Source organism: Salminus brasiliensis, chromosome 1 (genome assembly GCF_030463535.1).
Source record: "Salminus brasiliensis chromosome 1, fSalBra1.hap2, whole genome shotgun sequence".
Classification (NCBI taxonomy): Eukaryota; Metazoa; Chordata; class Actinopteri; order Characiformes; family Bryconidae; genus Salminus; species Salminus brasiliensis.
Genome location: NC_132878.1, coordinates 22,007,087 through 22,026,944, shown reverse-complemented (window position 1 = coordinate 22,026,944; position 19,858 = coordinate 22,007,087). Strand labels below are relative to the sequence as shown.

The following is a 19,858-nucleotide window of genomic DNA, read 5'->3' as shown; positions in this document are numbered from 1 at the left end:
AGAGTGTTTTTCTTTCTTCTAACACTAAGCACATCTGTAACATAGGGCTATGCACTGGCTTACACAAACCAGCTTGGAGTAATAGGACAGATCTAAGACCAGATTCTTCCTATATTTATGGTGAAAGTGGTCACAAAAATTACTCCAAGCAGCTCCTCTTTACTGAAATGTTTTTAAAAACAAACCCAAAACCTTGGGCCGAGTAATTTGGAGACCTAAGCAGCATTCTAATTGGTGGCCTCCACCCATCTCAATCTTATTTTATAAGAGAGAATGGAAAGAGTTAATTTATCTTTTAATACAATATTTAAAACACAAATAAAAACAATAATAATAAAATATAAAATAATAATAAAAATAAAACTACAAAGCATGTTTCAATTCTTTTTTTTTTTTAAATCCATATTCTAGATTTGTCTGGCTCACTGTATTCATAAGGATATATATATATATATACACTTTTTTGATTTATTACTAAAATAGACCTCTTGCTCCCAAGTGACTACCTATACCGCTTAGCTAGAAATGGTCCTCACTGTAGTGGTTTTCTACTCTAACACATCTAACCTATCTCATGACTGATGTCTGAGGAGTGTCTGGGGGTTTGCACATCTAGGACTGAAAGCTACTGGACAAGATGCAATCTCTAGAACAAGATTTTCCCAACCCAACCCCCTGGGGAACCTCCAAACACTCCAGAGCTTTCCTCTGTCTCAGCTTCCAGCACATCTAACTCTGGTGTGCTGGAAGCTGAGCAACAGCAAATACATAGATCATCCGGGGGACCCTGAAGACTGGGCTGGGAAACACAGCTGTAGAGACATGGTTCTACACTCTTTGACTATCTCATCTGCAAATGAGCTCTAGCTCTTTAAAAGCTAAATTAGGAGTGTTGGAGCAGGGGATCTTTGAAGCTTTGCAGAGATGTGGTTCCAGGCCTGGAGACGAGGACCACTGAACTAGAGAAAGCAGCTCACCCTTAAAACACAAAAGTGCCTGTACTGCCTGTACTGAAGCAGCCAAAACCCACCGCAGTCACAGTGAGAACGCTCAGCTGGAGTTCAGAGTGGGTAGACATGCTCTGCAAAGACACAAACATCTTATGAACCACAAGACATGTGCTACAAGATGCCACCACATTCGTTTTAGGGCTACAGTGTCTACACACCGAATGACGTAGTGCCTGTTCCACCTGGCTCCATATTACTGGATTAAAGGAACTAGCCCTCCACAGTAACAGTGCTTAATGGTCTGGTTATTGTTTACTTATTAGATGCAAACTATAAGACATCATCAGGAATTAGAAAATATTATGTATTCAGAATGATTAGGAAAAAAATAGGCACGGCAAATTGCAGAGGTGTGGATTGAGTTGTACATCGTATGTATATCTTACGGCATTTTTTAATCCATTTAGTCAGCCCTTCTTTCCCACAGGGGATTCAGTGTGTGTGCCAACTTACCACTCAAAACCATCGTCTCATCCCATTTGCTGGAGCAGCTCTTATCAACTTTCTTTACTGCTGGTGTCCAGGGGGTGGCTATAAAAAAAACCAAATGGGCCTTTCCTGATCCAGACCTTCAAAAACCCTCCAAGAGAGCACAGCAAGTCTTCGTTAGGTAGGCACTGTATAGCTACAGCAAAAACAGATTACCTTATATTGCAGGACTTCATGTTTATTGCTGATATGTTATGTATGTGTGTATGTACATATATATATGTACATACACACAAACACACACAGACACACACACACACAGACACACATTTGATTACCCAACCAAACGTCACAGATGGACAGTAAGATGGATGAATTGAAAGCCAAGGTGAGAATTGTGTATGACTGCATGTGCTGTGACTCTCCAGCAATGCTGATTGTCACTGTGGCACCTTGTTGGACAGCAGCGACATGACATTTTAAGACCGACGAAGAGTCTCAAACTTTCCAGTACAGCTTAAATGGAAGGCTCTGTATAGATAAGAATTACACGTTTGCACTTTACCAATACGCAATTGAGTATTGATGGATTTTCTAAGTCTTTTGCCAGGGCAAAACAAATCAAACAAAACAAAACAACAACAACAAAAAAAACAGCTACCAGTTGAGCAATATAAAATATCACAGATGTTCTAACAAAAGAAACCTTTCCCTTGTGCTTTTAATTATAATACTTTTTAGCAGCAAGTAAAAACCGACCTGAAAACCACTAGAAATAATAAACTGTAAAAAGCAGTTTAGAATTCATAAATTAAAATAGCTGCAATTTTTTAACAGTGCCTTTAATTTGTAATACAATTCATATAGTCCTAGTAAAAACTATTTGCATTGATGTGCAATAATTACAGAGTATACTGTATTATCTTTTTCTCGTGATGCCATGTGGCTTCTAGAAGGAATCATTAATCCTAGTACTGGAGGTTGGCACTTGACATCGGTGCCACGTTGGAAAGATCCATTGCAGAGAGATCCTTAACTTGAATTGGAAGCAGTAATTTCAGAATGTATTGTAACTTGTGTATTAAAACGCATGCCATGCCTGGATTGGACAGAGAGAGAGAGGTCATTCTATCCTTCATTGAGGCAACTTTGCTGACCAAATACTTCTTGTCCCATTTCTGCCGGTGAACGTGACATCCAAAAATCCCTTTTTCGATTAACTGAACCGCAAATGCTAAAGTGCTACCGAAAAATTGCATGGTCGAAGCCCAAACCATAGCTGCCTCTCACAACAGTAAATGATACGAGGAATGCAACACATCCTTTCCCAAAAGGAGATCTCTTCCGTATTGGAGTTGGAAAAAACGTGGAAGTTGGATGGAAGTTGGATAAATTCCCCCCTTCAGCACATCACCCACACTCACACTTTCACAAAGACTACAACTTCGTACTGTATACCACATTAGGAAAGGTCCTTTTTTTGTCACCCTAAAGAGATGTACCAAGTAAGACATAGTTAAGATTTTGAGCACTTAGAAATGTTCAGGTTACCAGAATAAATGGAGGGTAGTTGGTTTGTCTATGCTCTGCTTACAAATGCATTCTTTCATTGAAATTCTTGCAAAGTTGAATGAATGATACCATATATTGTAGTTCTGGTTACTCAAAATGGGTGCTCCCATCAATCAGCTATGCAAAGTGTCAGTTTTTATAAAGCAAGTTATACTGTGTTCTAAACTACTCTGATTTGTCTCAGCCAAACGAGGATTTGTATGTGTTTTAAGCTGGTTAAGCGAAAGTTTGGCATATTTTTGGCATAGCATCTCCTGTTCTATGAAGCGCATGAACTACAGACGCACGTCAGATCCCATTCAGTAACCTTGGTAGGTTGGGGAAAAACAATGACATTTCCAGCATGCTAACATTTGTGCTATTACACAACAAAGACTATGATCTATCCTCTCTAATTGGACATTTCAAACAAAATGATTTAATACCTTAATTCAATAATGCACATTTTGCCAAAAGAACTCTACACATCAACTGACGAAAGAGCACCACTATGACAACCCTGTTTCTGTATATTATACACATCCAACCTACACAGACACTTCTAAACTCTATAGAAACTGATGTTAAATCATTGCACAGATAGTACAGATACAGTTCTGTCAGAGAGAATCTCATTCTGAGTGCTCAAAATCTTATTCTAGCCTTACATAGTATAACTTTAAAGTCAAGTCTGGTTAATGATTGCGTAGATTTCACGGTTGTTGCCGCATTGTCCAGCCACTTAGACCAGCTCACATGGCCGAACCAGGTGGTGCCTGGCTTGCAGTATCTCGCCTCAGGCAGTCCTCGGTCACGCCTTGTGCAGCTAGCTCGGAGAGCACATTGTCCAGGTAGTTGGGGTCAGGGTAACCATGGCCTGACACATTGGACATCATCTCCGTCTTGTGGTGGATCTCATTCCACACCACTGTGTCCGGCTCCCCCGTGGTGCTGGACGTGCCCACAGTGAAGATCAGCCGCCGCGTCCACGCCACCTTCAGCAGCTCCAGCACCTGCAGACGGTAACCATGGAAACGGTCAGTGCCCGCTCGCCTTATTGGCAAGCCAGGAGCACAATCTAGAGCAAATGCACAAACAGCAGCACAATACGGTCTCCCTGCTGTCTTATGACATTTTTTGTAAAACACACTGTGCAAAAAACATTTCATAATGAATGAAACAACAGAAATGGTCTAGAATGACTTGGTTACAAATGTTTATTTCTTCTCCTGTACGGTTCTGATTTAGAAATACAAGTTTCTCTCACGAATTCTCACAACAGCAAGAATGTACAGAGAGTGGGGATCTTCGTTAGCCTAAGGTTTTGGTCCGTTATATCATTTCTCAAAGGCTGCGCTGTACTGGTAACTTGCACCCCTGTAATCATTGTAATTCCAAATGCAATTTGCTAAAGAAAGAAACTGATTAGCTAATTAACTCAGTAGACCTTGGAGGAGAGTCTTGATTTGAGTGGAAGATATAGCTTTATTCACATCTTTTAGCTGACTGGACCTGAGCAAATAAAAGCTTAATCTAATACACTGTTCTGATCCAGCATTTCAATCAGTGCCTCATAGTTATGGTCTTATAGTTATGACCGTGAAAAGCTGAAGTGTAGGCCCACAAAAGGGAATAAACTTTAACAGTATCTTTCCTCTAGCTCATACCTTTCTGCCCTTGTCGTTGTCAGGTAGGAAGCCAAAGCGAGGAAAGCCTCGACAGGTGTATGGCTGGCCAGGGTTCGGGTGCTCGGGACCCTGAGAAGAGAACAAAGAAACCAGACATTTTTGAACATACGCTCTATCTGAGGCCATGATTTTCACTACATGGATGAGTCATATACGGATATGGAAGATACGGAAGAAAAAAAAAAGAAAGAAAAAGATTTATGGACAATGCTTAATTCCATAATGTCAATTAACCAATCAATCAATCAATAAATGAAAAAATAAGCAACCTATAAAATGTCTGTCAGTGATGGGTCTCTCAGGAAATTAGCCGTATAGTTCCAATGGCAGCATCACATCTACAATGTACTGTACTGCCATACTGCAGACAACCTAATCAACTGAACAAACAGTTATTAGATTATCTTCAAACCTGTATTCCAGGTGGGATACTGTAGATGATCTGTATGGTGCCACAGTCAGGGTGGCCAGGGAGGGACTGGGGGATGCTATAGATTTCCATCTTGCCCTTTGGTTGCGTTCCAGTCTTTTCTCCGTAGATTGTCTTGCAAGAGGGGCACTGAAGGCTGCCGTCCTTTGATTTGAAAGATGCAAGAGATGGCATGTGGAATTAATTAATATCTTGACATACCATAATAACACACTTCACTGAGAATTCATAAGCTTTAGAACAACTGACAAACATATAGGAACATTTATTAAACTGGGATTTGCTCTTATTACTCGTGAGCCCTTCCAAGTACTTGTTGCGTGATTTCTAGGCACCACAGACAGTTTTTACTTCAACTGTTCGCTCTACCACATCCCAGAGGTGTTCTATTGGCATCATATCCGGTAAATGGGAAGGACACTTAAGAATACTACTGAAGAATACTGAACTAATTTTTAATGTTTATGAAACCAGTTTGAGATGACTATTGCTTTGTGACATGGTGCATTATCATGCTGGAAGTAGTTGCTAGAAGAAGAGTAAATTGTGGACACGAACGAGCGAACGTTCAACCACAATATTCAAATTTTGTTCTTGGCTGACAAAGAGAAACCTGTAGTGGTCTTCTGCTGTTGTGCAGTGCCTTGCAAAAGTGTCATTCTTTCCATGCCTTTACAACCCTGAATTAAAATGGATTTTGGGATATTTTTCTAAAATAAAAATCCATTTTAATTCCAGGTTGTAATGCAACAAAATAGGGAAAAAATCCATACATGTGCATACTTTTACAAGGCACCGTAGTACATCTACCTCAAGGTTTGACGTTTGTGCATTCTAAGCTGTTTTGGTTTTTTTCGCTCACCACAATTGTACAGCATGGTTATGAGTTACCATAACTTTTCTTTCAGCTTGAACTAGTCTGGCTATTCTCTATCGACCTCTCTCATCAACAAGGTGTTTCTGTCCACAGAACTGCCACTCACTGGGCGCTTTTTATTTATTTCTGAGTAAACTCTAGATACTGTCATTCTGAAAATTCCAGATGATCAGCAGTTACTGAAATGCTCAAACCAGGCAGCAACAATCACGTTACGGCCACAATTCTGCCAACTGTGTGAATACTTGTCACTTAAGAGGGGTGATCCAGACAGAAAAGGTGCTGTACTTCTAAAACAATGACAAACATATCCAAAAAAAATCTGACTTATTGTAATTTATATTTATAAATGACATTAAAACACATCAGTCTTCCTAAATGTCCTGCTAACACTACAAAAGAGATTGTAGAGGCACAATCCCAGATTTTGCCCTAAAAGGACAGTACCTTGTTGCCGTTGTTGTACATGGCGAGCATGCAGAGCATGTGCAACGTGTGTCCACATTTGGTGAACTTGCCCACTGTGCTGGGCTGCAGGGACTGGCTGCCCTCTGCTGGGCTGTCATAGCCAGAGGGACACGACAGGCGCTCCATACAAATGATGCAGTCCTGAAATGACAGTTTAGGATAGGTTTTGTCATATTTTTCCTTATACAAGCGCTTGACAGGAAGATCAAGTTCACGCGATAATTTTAGAGAAATCAAAGAACTGCACAATAACAGTGATGGGGAAAAGTCAATCTTGCTGGCAGAGAAAACTTTTCTATTAATACTTGACCAGATGCTATAAAACGTGAGTGTAAATGAAATGGTCATTAGTCAGATAAGGGCCGTATTGCATACCTCATCGGGGACAACAGGCACTTCCTCCATGTATTTCTTAATGACCTCTTCAGGTTTCTGCACGGCGGCTGAGGACACAACGAAAATATCTTGAGGCCTCCACCAAAACCCAAATATGCCCACACCAGGCCAAAGAATACTCTCAAGACACTGCCCTATATCTGGGTCAGGTCATCTTTATATCTAATCATTATTCCTTTGAGATGTTAAGACAAAACAAGAATACGGAAGTAAGCAATAACGTTTATACAAGAGAGCTAAAAAGTAAAGAAAAACAAAAACCTTATCGTGCATGAACAGCACTAGTTCCCTGTGTAAAAAACAGAGCTATGCCACTGACTAGGCAAAATTAGTGGAGACAGTAAAGCAGTTCAGCAAGCTGTACGCTGGGAAAGTGCTTCGCCTGCTCACTGCCAATTGTTGCTGGGTTTCTAATTGCGCCAGCTCTGGTTTCTGCACACATAACTGGCTCCAAAGAAAATGTGATTACTACTGACAATTGTCTGGTATCACTTTCCCAGAGTATTAGTCAAGCTATAGCAAGGACTTGATACATAATAAGCTCTGATTCAGGACCCTTGGGGCCCTAATCGGCTTCACTATCGCCAACACAATTTCTGGGGTCAGTTGGAATACTGTCAACAACCACCACAGAGACTGTGTTAAGAGACTGAAATGTGTTTGACAGATTATTTGGGTTAGCTTACATTAAAAGTAGCAGGTTAGGATTGCTTGTAAGTGTCAGTCTTGTCTGAACCTCATCAGCTCGGCCCCTTTGCTAAACGGCTTTAGTCAATAAGTCAAGTGTGCTAGAATAGCGTTTATAAATAAAAACGAAGGCACATTCCAACATGTTTAGTCCCACAAATAAGACATTTAAGCGACATACGTGTGACCACGCGTGGAAAGCACAGACAGACAAGAATTCACAATGACGCAAGCAAAGGATGGGGTAACAGCGATGATGCAAGCATAATGTGCAATGAAACTGAAGTGAAGTGATCGTGATGGTACAAGCCAGCAACCCAACGCACAAACAAAACAAAATAGCACATAAAAAAAAGTTGCAAATTTGAAGGTAAATAAAACTTGCACAAATCCTGCAACCAATAAACTCTGAAATGTGCAAAAAACGAAAGCAGCATTTAGAGCAAGTAGCAGAATTGTTTTGAGGAGGGAGGGAGAGGGGAGGGCAGCAGGGACAGTTGGCGTGGGGGGAGTGGGTTTGAGTTGGGTTTTGGCACGGCTTTAGCTACCTGTCCTGGGCTGTCTCTTTGCCCTCCTAACGGAGCTGGCTTGGGCTTTGCTGGGCCTGCCGGAGGCGCGTTGGGGAGAGGAAGGGGCGGTCATGAAGCGAACTCCCAGTCCTGCTGCTGACATCAAAATGGAAGCCATGCCTGGACAGCCAGCCCCGGAGGCCCAGGCAGACGACATGCGGGGAAGGAGGGAAGGTAAAGGGAAGGGAGGGGAGGAAGAGGAGGAGTGGAGGAGAGGAAGAGTGATGAGCCAAAAAAGTGCCAACCACAAGTGAGGGGGGCATGCTCTGATGAAAGCGCGAGTTGGAGGCGGGGCTTCAATCTAGTGCCAGTCTCAGAAGACTTGTCCTCGTGTTTCTTACAACTAGTTGGTTGCTAGTTAAAAGCACACCCTGATTGTGATATATTAAAACACATTTGATTGCCCTTGGTTTGGTTACAGGTTAGCCAGTGTTATTACATATCTCAGTATTGCAAATGCTAGCAACATGATACTGTTATATGAGGTATTGTTTTCCCTTTATTTGAGATCCACTAAATATTTGTGGGGGTTTATTGACCAAAATAAACCAAAATATTTTTTTTACAAAACCACTTTCCAAACCTCTCACAAGGCCTCTTTGTACCTTACAGAATTAAACAGGCTGTTCAGTAGAATCCTAGAAGGACACGTCAGGCCTTCTGTGAGGAAGCAGAAGCCTGGGTGTCACTGGAGTTTCCAAAAGGACAATAATCCCAAGCATAACTCAAAGTCAACCGAGGCTTGTTTTCAGAAGAAGTCCTGAAGTATTCTGGAGTGGTCGTCACACTCGAACCCAAAAGAAAATCTTTGGTGGGATTGAAAAAGGCATTCCAGCATGCAACCCCTTGAATATTATTGCACTGGCGTCCACTGTCCATGAGAATTGTGCTATAATTCTCTAGGAACGCTGCCATAAGCTAGTATCTGGCTATGCATCACAAAATTATGTTGTCCAAAAAGTTCAGAGAGGTGATGACTGCCTTGAACAAACAAGGAAATGGATACAAAATGAGAGCACAGGCAGTGAATTATCCTATGGATACAGCTGGAAGCATAGTTTGAAAGTTCAAAGTAAAATTTTCAAAGTATTTAGTGCTGAAGGTACCCATGCCCATACACCTCTACTGACCCAAAAGTTGAAGAACAGTCAATTGGTCCAATCTGCACCAATATAAACATATAAATAAGCCACAGAAGTTGGGATTCTGTTCTGTGAAGCGTTAAAACAAAACGGGACCTTTTCAGGCCTACTGTTAGCAGTATGTCTGGAGGAGGAAAAATGAAGCATACACTGAAAAGAACATCCTGTCTACAGTGAAGCATGGTGGTGGCTCGGTGATGCTGTGGCACTGATTAGCTTCCTCTGGCACTGGAAACCTGCAGTGTGTGCAGAGCAAAATGGATTCAATCAAAGATCAGTGAATCCTAGGTCCTAAGTCAGGCCTTCTGTGAGGAACCTGAAGCTTGAGAATCATTTAACTTTCCAACAGGTCAATGATCCCAAGCATACCCCAATGTTCACCAAGGTTAGGTTTCAGAAGTCGTCCTGGAGGATTCTTGAGTGGTCGTCACACTCAACCACAGTGGAAAATCTTTGGTGGGATTGAAGGTGGCATTCCAGCTCACAAATCCATGAGTATTATTTAACTGGAGGCCACTGTCCATGAGGAATTGGCTAAGATTCCTCAGGACCGCTGCCAGAAGCTGGTGTCAGGTCATAACAGCAAAAAGGTATTAAGTACTAAAGACGCTTCTCATGAAGGGGTAGAATCATTCTAAGACTGTAGTGGTTTTTAAAAGTGGCAGCTTTTGTTGAAAAACAACAAGTAAATACATGTGTCTGGATGTGAATTCAAAAGGGAATGCTATTGCAGGTTAGTTTCCATATTTGGACTTGCTCCATTGCCCACTATCACCATGAGTTGAAATGATATTTATGTTGAAATACATCTCTTATTATGCTGCATTTTGCTACTTCTAGATGAGAAACCCCCATATATTTTGGGTCTTGCCGTCTTCTGTGCAACAAGTAATTTCTCCTTTTATGGTGCAACAAAAACAGAATCCATATTTTCCCCAGAATTTGGCATTGTTAGTGCACTGCAATCGGTCTGCAAGAATCTTGCAAAAATATTTTCAGTAAAGTGCACAAATCCTTGACCAGAAAAATCCACATTAACATTATTGCATAATCTCCATAATTAACCAAACTTCACCCTCACTGATGACACGTAAGCCCCTTTCATTGCTGGGTACTTTGCGTTAAGGGTACTTTACCGGGATTCACATGTTCCTACATGCCAATATTGCAGAATATTTATGCGTTGCTACTGCTGCCTTTGCCCAGAAGCAGCCATACATGTACGCAGGACAGATTTTGACCAAATAATGCACAAAAACAAAGACAAATAAAACTGTGAGAACAAAAGCTGTAACATCCTCCCTGTAATTTCCCAAAAATTGTACTAGGCCTCATGAAGGTACTGTAAATTTGTGTCACGTTCATCTCTAATTTAATCTCTAAGCTGCATTCACACTCAACCCTTTTCGCACTCAACTAAAGGCTAAAAATGCATGTGTGAAAGACGCTTTAGCAAGCCTGACTTCACTTTTTGAGTTCTCAACTGAAGAGTCTAAGTCTCCCTCCTAGTTTGTCACAGAGCGTTGCAAATGGCTCATTGTCCTAAATCTGTCTATCACCGCACTCCTGCCTTCCTGGTGAAGATGCAGCTTCAGCTTTCTGCTAGATGAGCTGCAGATATCTTAACATCCCATAGGCTCCATCCCACAACCGCTTTGTCAAGACCGTTGATATTAGAATCAACCTGGTGGTGAAATCACACTGGCCAAAACATACACACAGCTATGTACACATGTATCTGAAATCACCTGTACATACACAGTAAAAGGCTCAGATGATGAGGACAGCCACACTACTGTCTTAGTATGTCATCACAATGTTACCTAGAACCCAAAGACACATGCTACATATGAGTTAAAAGATATGGGTTGAGAATTTATGATTATGTAGTGTAACAGCCATTCAAGATGAAGGGAACTCAATTGACTTTTCTTTTCTTTTTAATCACAATATCTGAAACAAACCTAGTACACAGAACAATGTACTATCATTCTGGTTAGCCTGGTTCACTGACTGACTGACACTCACAAGAAACCTTTCCACTGCTAGAGGTTGATACATTTTTAAATGATACATCAAAGTACACAGATAGAGGATCTAAAATCAAAGGCATTCACGGAAAAGCTGTTTTGAAACGGTGGGTGTATCGTACCTGCCAAAGCTGTGCTGACGCTGCTGGAGCCGTTCAACTGTAACGGAATAGCTGGAATGCTGTGAAAAGAAAAATCATAGGTCAACATAAGCCAGTGTTAAATTCATATCAACAAAACTAAGTTAGACTATGTCCAGGTATATCTATGGAAATTCTTCAAAAGGTTTTAATGCTATTTGAGTCTCGGATGAATTTACATGTAAGCCTCTTGGCAGATGCTCTGTTAACCATAGGGTAATCATAATTTAATCATGTTACAGAGGGAGGTGAATAAAGAGTAGGCAACACACTTATACCAACAGCACCATCTTTCAGATCTAGCACGAGACGTCCGTCATCTATAGTCATCGTCATTTTTTTTTAAAGAATGGCGAAGCAAAAAATGCAAGTTGTACAATGTACACCTTATCCCAAATGCAGACAAACAAGCAAGACACATGGCGTCTGACATTTGCCTAGTTATGTATTTAAGATAAATGTAGCAAACAAGTAAGGGAACTGTTCAATTAACATCTTATTATTAGGATTATAAGATTATTAAGATGTTATATAAACACATCTTATGTTATATAAGCACTGTTTATGTGGCTTCTGACAACCCAACATACTATTGTCTACGAAAAAGTATAAAGCTAGAAGAAAAAGCTGTCCTTCAAGAAGGGCAGTATTCACTTTTTTCATACTGTAATACCATCTCAAAATATTTCCGTGGTACACAGTATTACAGGGGGTGGAGGGTGCTGTAAGTTGCACAAGTAGCGCAATTGGTTCTACATTTACGTGCCTTCTGTATCACCTCAACCTGTTATAATAAAACAGAAAAATAATCAAATACAAAGTTCAGTTTGCTCACAGGGTGAAACACTAAGTTGACAAGCACAATTTCCTTCAATAAAAATGTTAAATCAAATGACAACAACTGTAAATGTTAAACCACGAGTAGTTGTTTTTTTTTTTAGAAGAATTAGCTTTGTTAGCAGAGCGACCTGTTGAATACACAGAAAGCTGAAATGAAAGCTTCTCAATGATTTTGGATCTGTAGCCCACTTGTTAAGCTAGTCTTTGCTGCTAGCTCAGCCACAGCTCCACCAAGTATCAGACAGCCCAGCCCAGCCCAGCCACTGCAGAGTAACTGCTGAGCTACGGCACAAGTGTTTATACCACTTTAACCTCTCTTCAACAATAGAATTAAAGTAAGCTCATGTTGGACACTGCTCAGAGGGCAAATGGAGAGGGTAAGTGGACAAGTGCATGATAAAACTCAGTACTAAAACTCAGGGTGTGTGTCTTTTGTCTGATCTAGACCCTTAAGAAAAATGTGACAGCCCAGTGTTTATTTGTGTCTGTATTTTGAAAGCTTGATGTTTTTAGTTTGTGAGCCTCTAAAAGACAAGGGGGCTTCCTCTAGGCTGAGTGATGATTTTGTGATGGTCTGAAATAGCTAGTTCTAAAAACAGATTCTCCCTGGTTATCAGCTTAACCTGCTTCAAGGAAGACAAACAATGGCTGCGCAAATCAGGGGTTTCCCTTTCCCCACCAAAACAATGGATGCTGCCCTGCTTTCCTCCACGTTTCCTGAACCTGGCCTCTGTTCCAGACCTCTGTTACTGGCAGGAACTGAACAGAAATCATCAGCTCTACTACACATATCACATGGTCTGGTGGAGAACGAAGTGGATAACTGTAACAGTGGGAGGAAGCAAAGAACCAGTTTCATTGATTTACTCCTGTTAGAGCATGGGCATGAGTCTATACAATGCCAGAGTACGGGATTTCTTATTTATCCTTTGTAATACCACACATTAGTTCATTTTGCTTTCATTTCATCAATGATGGATTACACTGTTGCAAGGCACAGTGCAATTTCCCCTTTTTCTCCTTTTTTCTCTTACAACTAGATATGATTACTACAAAATTACAACTCAAACACATTTCAGTGGGGTAAAACAAGAGGAAATGAATGCAGGATGTGCTAAAACCTAAAAGCATGGACATGTCAGTCACAAAAAGCTAGTTTCCTCATCATGTGCATTTTAACTGTTCTCCACAGGGGAACTTCCACAATTACACTTAGGAGCAACAAAAATCCACGGACACATGTCCTCTGACAAACAAGTTAAAAGCAAGAAGTTGAACAAAGAGAATTCAGCACATCAAACGTCATTGTCACATGGACTCAAATCCAACTGATCTGAAACAACAAGAAGTGTAGGCTTTCCAGACCAAAACCAAAGCAAATGATACTGCCCTGTGCAGTCAATAAGCTTTCTACATTACTGAATACTACATGTTAGTGTTTCCCATACTTTAGATCAATTCCAGCACTCCAGCATAACTAAACCCATGTCATAAATAACTGAAGTACCTGGTTCAAGTGCTGGAAGCTGGAAGAGAACAAAAGAATAGCCTGGCTAAAGTAAGACTTTTTAATCCAGTCCTCAGCCACTGCTCATTTTTATTCTGTTCCAGCTCCAATCACACCTCGGCCAGACAATTAAAATGCTGTAGAATGCCAATTACCTGTTTAAAAATACAAAACAACACAAATAAGCACTGGTCACTGAGAAATGTACTAAAAAAGAGCTCTTTGAAGTCTAGGCTGAGAGTAGCATGGACTAGGTCATGTCCAGATTGGAATAAAAAATAAATAAAATAATAAAAAAGGTTTCATATAGTCCAAGGGTGTCAAACCATTTCCGTAAAGGGGTGGTTTAGATGTATTTTTTTTTTATTCTAAACAACCATCAGGACGCCTTATTCTACTTGTTTAATCAATTGGTCAGCATTCAAACAACTGATCACATGTACTTCTGCTTGGCAGGAGTTCCCCTTTTTGGGGTTTGACTATTATCATAATAGACTAGGTCCAAGATGTTAATAAAAAGTTTTTTTCTGCCTGAAGTGCAATAAACATATAACCAAATATCAGTTTGAAATATCAGTCAAATCTAAACATCATAGATAATGTTCAAACCATTATCTGTCCGGACCAATGCCACTGTGGAAACACAGAATGTACACAGTAACTGACGTAGTGTCAGAGTTGACTAAATCCTCACCTCAAGCCATTTGCAGCAGATGAGAAGGATGGTGGTGGTCCTGGCGGCTGTGCCATGGACGTAGCAGCTGGGCTCCAGGGACCTCCCCATGACATGTTCCCCATGGATAAAGGCCTCCTGGGATAGGGTGAGTATACGGAGGATGGGCTGGCTCCAACTGCTCTGCCATGCTGGGTCTGAAGGCTGGGCCGGCTGACCTGGCCGGCAGAGAAAGAGTGTCGGGAGCGGCTGGGCATGGGGCCGGCCGTACTACTGTGGCTTAGACACTGCTGACAGGTGCAGGCCGGACCCGTATGGATGACCGAGCCCGAGGCAAGTGGATAGGGGGCACCGCCCTGTCTGCGGACGTGCCGGCGGAAGCTGGAGGTCTTGTTGACCTGCTCTAGGGCCGTGAGGTCCACAATGTAGTTGTAGCCGTGCGGGCCCAAGTCAGCTGTGGCCTGTCCAGCCTGGTAGCTATGCTCCAGCAGGATGGAGGTGCGTGTCTCGTAAGCTGTCCAGCTGCCCTCATCATTAGCCCACTCCCAGAAGACGCCACTGCCCAGAGCCGAGGACTGGGGGAATAGGCTTCGGCGCACTGAGCGTATCTTTCCTGTCGAAATAAAGTTTAAAATTTGTTACGCAGTGATCTAATGCTTGACCTTATTGAGCCGGCAAAAAAGAAAAAGATGAAACATTTGATGTTTGTAGTATTGATCAGTTTAGGATTTCTACATTCAATTCAAATTCAATTCAATAAAAAAAAATCAATCAACTATTGATCAATAGTACCTTTCACAACAAATGTCACAAAGCTCTTTACAGAGATCTAGGTCCACACCTTTTATGTGCAAGCACCACAATGGAGGTGGTAGCGACAGTGGCAAGGAAAAACTTCCTCCTACTAAGAGGAAGAAACCTTGGGAGAAACCAAGACTCAGTCCGAGGGACCCATCTGCCCTAGGTCGACCCGCACAGTACAAACAAAAACAAATAACATTACACAAAGAACTAGACAGAAAGATAGATCGATAATTGAACTATGTGGCTGCTAAAATAACATTGAATGTGAGTGTTACATACATTCATGTATGCAGAACAGTGGGAATCCAGGATCGGACTAGAGACTAAAACTTGTGACCCAACCTTTTGTTTGCTTAGATAAAGATGACAGTATGTATGACATCTGCTACATACACTAGACTTCCTGTCTGAATCTGAAACCTATTTCCTGGTATTATTTTTCCTCTCTCTTATCATGTTTAGTCTGCAGAGTGTGCAGGTGTCAAATCCCCCTAAAAACACAACTGTAAAACGAGAACTGCACTGGTGCACTAAATAACCAGTCCCACCCATTTAACGGAAAGGAAACTGACAAGGTCTATTCAATCCCGATGACTGGGTAACTAACATATTAAAAGGAGTAGTAACTACATGTAAATACCTAAACTGAATATCTGACTAAACGCAGATCAGTTTCTTTGCAAATCTTTGCTTAACTGAGTAGAAGTAAAGGCATCATTTGAAAATACTGAAAAAGGTACGAAGTTAGCTAAAATACAGCGGTCTGTCTGTGTTTAGGCAACATATTTGGTAGACAAACGGTTAACAGATCTCATCCAGCCTCCCTAACCCACATTTCTAACAGGATTGGCTTTGCCGTTTTAGCTAACATGCGAGAGACTGTGGTTGAAAGACGCACCAAAGCAATCAACCAGATATGCACGTTGGCTGAGTGAGATACACCATCCAACAGCTCTGTGCTCAAAAATCCCATCTCAAACTGATTCAGTAAGAGACAAGGAATGATTTCATAAGCTATTATACAGAACTAGTGACAAATTGTGTGTGTGTGTGTGTGTGTGTGTGTGTGTGTGGCAAATAGTCTAATTTGGTGATGTGCTCGGTCAGGATGATAGCCAGAAATAAAGGTGGGCATTAGGAGCTACTTTACAACAAAACAAAGTGTAAGTCAATGAAGAAAATCTTAGTCTTGCTAATGTGTAGAGTCAACAATTATAGTAATAATAATAATAATAATAATACTCAACAAAGCCATATATGTTTTCATTCACTGTTCATTTGAAAGCATCAGTGTGTTATTTTGTCAGGTGACCGAAACAACCCCCATGTAGTAGCTCAGACAGAAGTAAGGCAGGCAGAGAGGTCAGGTCACAGCTAAAGTCGAATAATGCCTTGGTGATAGGTTAGTAATGATATTCAGTTTCGTGACAGATGTTGAGGCTGATCATGTACAATGATTTGTTATTTTGAAGTATGAAGTGTTATTTTATCAGGTGACCAGCAAACCAGCCAGGTAATAGTTTTTTTTTTGTTATTAGTGCATTAAATGTTTAACATTACAAAATGCATTAATTAACATTCTTGAATTCAATAAAGACTAAAAAATTTTGGTTAATGAAGTAAATAAAGCTTACTGTGATGTTGGTTAACAATCACAATTCTTTAATTATTGTTAGGAATCTCAGGAACATACCACTAAATGTACCTTTGTGAATGTGTTGGCTACCATATCTATAAATAAAGGCTCTAGATGATATGAAATTGTAGTAGAAGTAGAGCTGGGCGATATGATAAAAATACTTAAAGATACATGTGATCACAGACCAAAAACATCAGTAGCAACAGATTCTTAAAAACTACTATTCAGATACTCTCCTGTACTGAACACAGTGATCTTTATTCAACATCTGCTGCTCTTTATCTAATTAAACCAGTCTAATTACACTGTTAGTAATGAAACCTGTAGCTGATCAGTGTTCATTAAGCACTAACACTACCCTCAATATGCTTAGAAAAGTATACTGTTATCATGATAATATTTGATCATATTGTGATTAAATTTGCTGCCATATTACCCAGCTGTAGTCAGAGGTCTATCACAAATGCAAAAAGCCTCAGTGTTCATGGGGGCCCACTTTTATCAGCAATTTAAATTACACCTACGGCCTTAATACTGCCTGTGCCCAAAACAATACAAACTTGCAACTCACTCTTGCCATCTTAAGAGTCTTATGAAGTGCATTCTTGTGAAATGACTGATCTTAGTTGGAAAGCCAACAGCACACAGGAAACGAAAAGAGCTAATAGAGATATGTAAACAGGGTTAGTCAGCAAATCTCTGCTGGTCATGGGAAAAGCTCTATAAAACCTGACAGTTTCAGTCTCAGTCTTCTTATAATGAATGCAACTTGTCGAGCAGTTTTCTCCGGTGTGGTCACCCAAGTGCCAAACTTGTTTGAAAGACTGCTGACAACTGTCCTCTCACACTGGGTAGCAGAAAATAAAGAAGTAGCTAAGTAATGAGCTAAACCAGACCCTGGAGCTCTAAATGTCGGTGTGTATTAAACCCTTTAACCCTACCTGAGATCAGTCTTCACACTCCGCTGCGATGGATGATACCAATCCAAGTAAATGTTAGTCAATGATTTAAGGGTGCCTTCGGATCATGCTTTAGGTTTAGGAGTATTGGGTCTCCAGTACTAGGTTTGAAAGGTACTGTTTAAATAAACATGACAATATTAGTCTACATATTCAACCTGTCTTTACTTTTGGCTTACCAGTGTCTTGTCGAAACTGCTTCAAGCTGGGGATGTCGATGATGTAGGCGGCCAGGCTGGGGTCAGACTGACCCAGGGAGATGCTAGTGGCAGCGGGCCCACCTGCTCTGGCTCCCCGCTGCTGCTGAAGGCATTGCTCGATGTAGCAGCTCACCTGACCGCTGTAAGGCCGCCAGTAGCCCAGGTCGTCCTGCCATTCCCACACCACCACCATGGGCTGCGCCTGGCCGGGTATACCAGAGGACGTGGATGAAGAGGAGAAGGACGGTCCGTTCCTGGAGCCGTTCACGCCAGAGGAAAAGCCAGAAGCTGTGGCCATCCTGCCGGTATCTCAACGTATTTAAAACGCACAGATCGGTGTCAGTTGCTTATCCCAGCGGGAGCAAGCTAGCTACATTAACTGCTGCTATGGGAGCTGCTAGGTTAGCTAGCGCTAGCTAACACTCGTCCACCAGACTCATTCGCTCTCCATGGGGCTGACTGGGCAGCAAGTTCGACGAACTGAACGGCTAAAAACCGAGCTTGTTCGTTCGGCTGCTGACTAAAACAGACAGCTGGGGTAAGATAAGTGTGCTACAGTTTTGTCCAGTTACCTATGTAGACAGAAACTGGTCGTCAGGCCGAAGCAGCGAGTCTGCATCTTCTTCTTCTTCCTCCTCCGCCGCCCGCCAGCTGATAGATGAGCAGGTAGCTAGCCAGTTAGCCAGTTAGCTAGCACTAGCTTACGTCTCGTTACTACGGCGAGCGGCGGAGGAGGCTATTTTGTAAGCTCCAGGAGGCCGAACAGCTAATAAACGGTTCAAATCAAACGTTGTCGGGACGCATAAAGATAAATTACGTTTTTGCGAAGATCTATTTCTATAAAATGTCTTAATTATTCCACTAAACACCCCTCTCATCCATCCGGCTGCTCGCCCTGTCGCTTCTGAGTGGACTTCAGTGAACAAACACAACAAACCGACGGAAACCGAAACCACCAGCCAAGCGCAGGGTCCCCTCTACAACTCGAAGGCGAAGAAAAAGGTCCAAACCTTTTTGATTTAACCTCATTAATTCAGTTGAACCTACAGTAAATACTGTTAGCGCTATATGGACCAAACAAGTTACCATTTGTTTATTTTTAACAACTGAAGCACAGTAGTTAACGTTATTGCGTTACTGCAGATCTGTCGTAGTCAGAGACAGCTTGACGTAATATGTTCATTTAAGGGCACATATGTCCATAACACCCCTCGCATTACTGTTAAATAAATCATAAGATAAATCATAAGATGATACGACCTACAAAATAATTAAAAATAACTGTTAAGCAATAAGTGCACTTTACGATTTTACATGTTCTGCTTCTCAAAGCAAGTCTTGGGACTTTTATTTTGTAAAGTGTTTCATCAGTTTCGTAGTGCTAGTTAACTTCGAAAACAAATTTCCAAATGTTTAAATATTTATTTTATTTAAAATAGCTGAGTAAACCAATTTATTATCCAAAACAAATATCTAGTTCTAAACCTTCTATTAACTACACATTAAAAAAAAAATATATATATATATAATGTATGTATATACACTTTATGTTTAGATCAGAGGTAAGGCAGAATTGAGTGTTTGCTCTTTAAATCTATTTCCTTAAAAAGACGAAGTAAAGGAAAAGGTGCAAAGTGTTTTTGTTTTTTCTAAATGTCAGTTCTGCTTACAGACTGTTCGGCCATGTGTTTCTATAGTTGGACCAGCAGGTGGAGATGTAGACAGACTAATGGTTTTAATGCACTGGGTGAAAATGCATCAGTGTGTCTGCAGCTTACACTAATCCTAAAATGACCTAAAATGAATTTAAATATGTTAG

At 41.0% G+C, this 19,858-nt stretch overlaps 1 protein-coding gene across 3 annotated transcripts; it reads right to left on the bottom strand.

Moving 5' to 3' along the window:
- Positions 1–1,065: 1,065 nt before the first annotated feature.
- On the bottom strand, positions 1,066–19,168 carry dtx2 (deltex 2, E3 ubiquitin ligase). Of its 3 annotated transcripts, XR_011979234.1 has the most exons (10): positions 18,019–19,168; positions 14,459–15,050; positions 11,400–11,458; positions 8,085–8,225; positions 6,829–6,896; positions 6,433–6,594; positions 5,091–5,252; positions 4,658–4,747; positions 1,464–4,003; positions 1,066–1,081 (listed from the first exon to the last, which is right to left on the bottom strand). XR_011979234.1 is itself a non-coding variant. In XM_072674483.1 (9 exons), exons 1-9 carry the CDS (start codon positions 18,335–18,337, stop codon positions 3,743–3,745), a joined length of 1,854 nt encoding a protein of 617 aa, XP_072530584.1. In that variant the 5' UTR covers positions 18,338–19,168; the 3' UTR covers positions 1,320–3,742. The 3 variants fall into 3 exon arrangements, 2 of the variants coding, with proteins under 2 accessions (XP_072530584.1, XP_072530594.1); XM_072674483.1 differs by lacking the exon at positions 1,066–1,081 and having other exon boundaries at positions 1,320–4,003; XM_072674493.1 differs by lacking the exons at positions 1,066–1,081; positions 8,085–8,225 and having other exon boundaries at positions 1,320–4,003.
- Between the last annotated feature and the right edge of the window lie 690 nt (positions 19,169–19,858).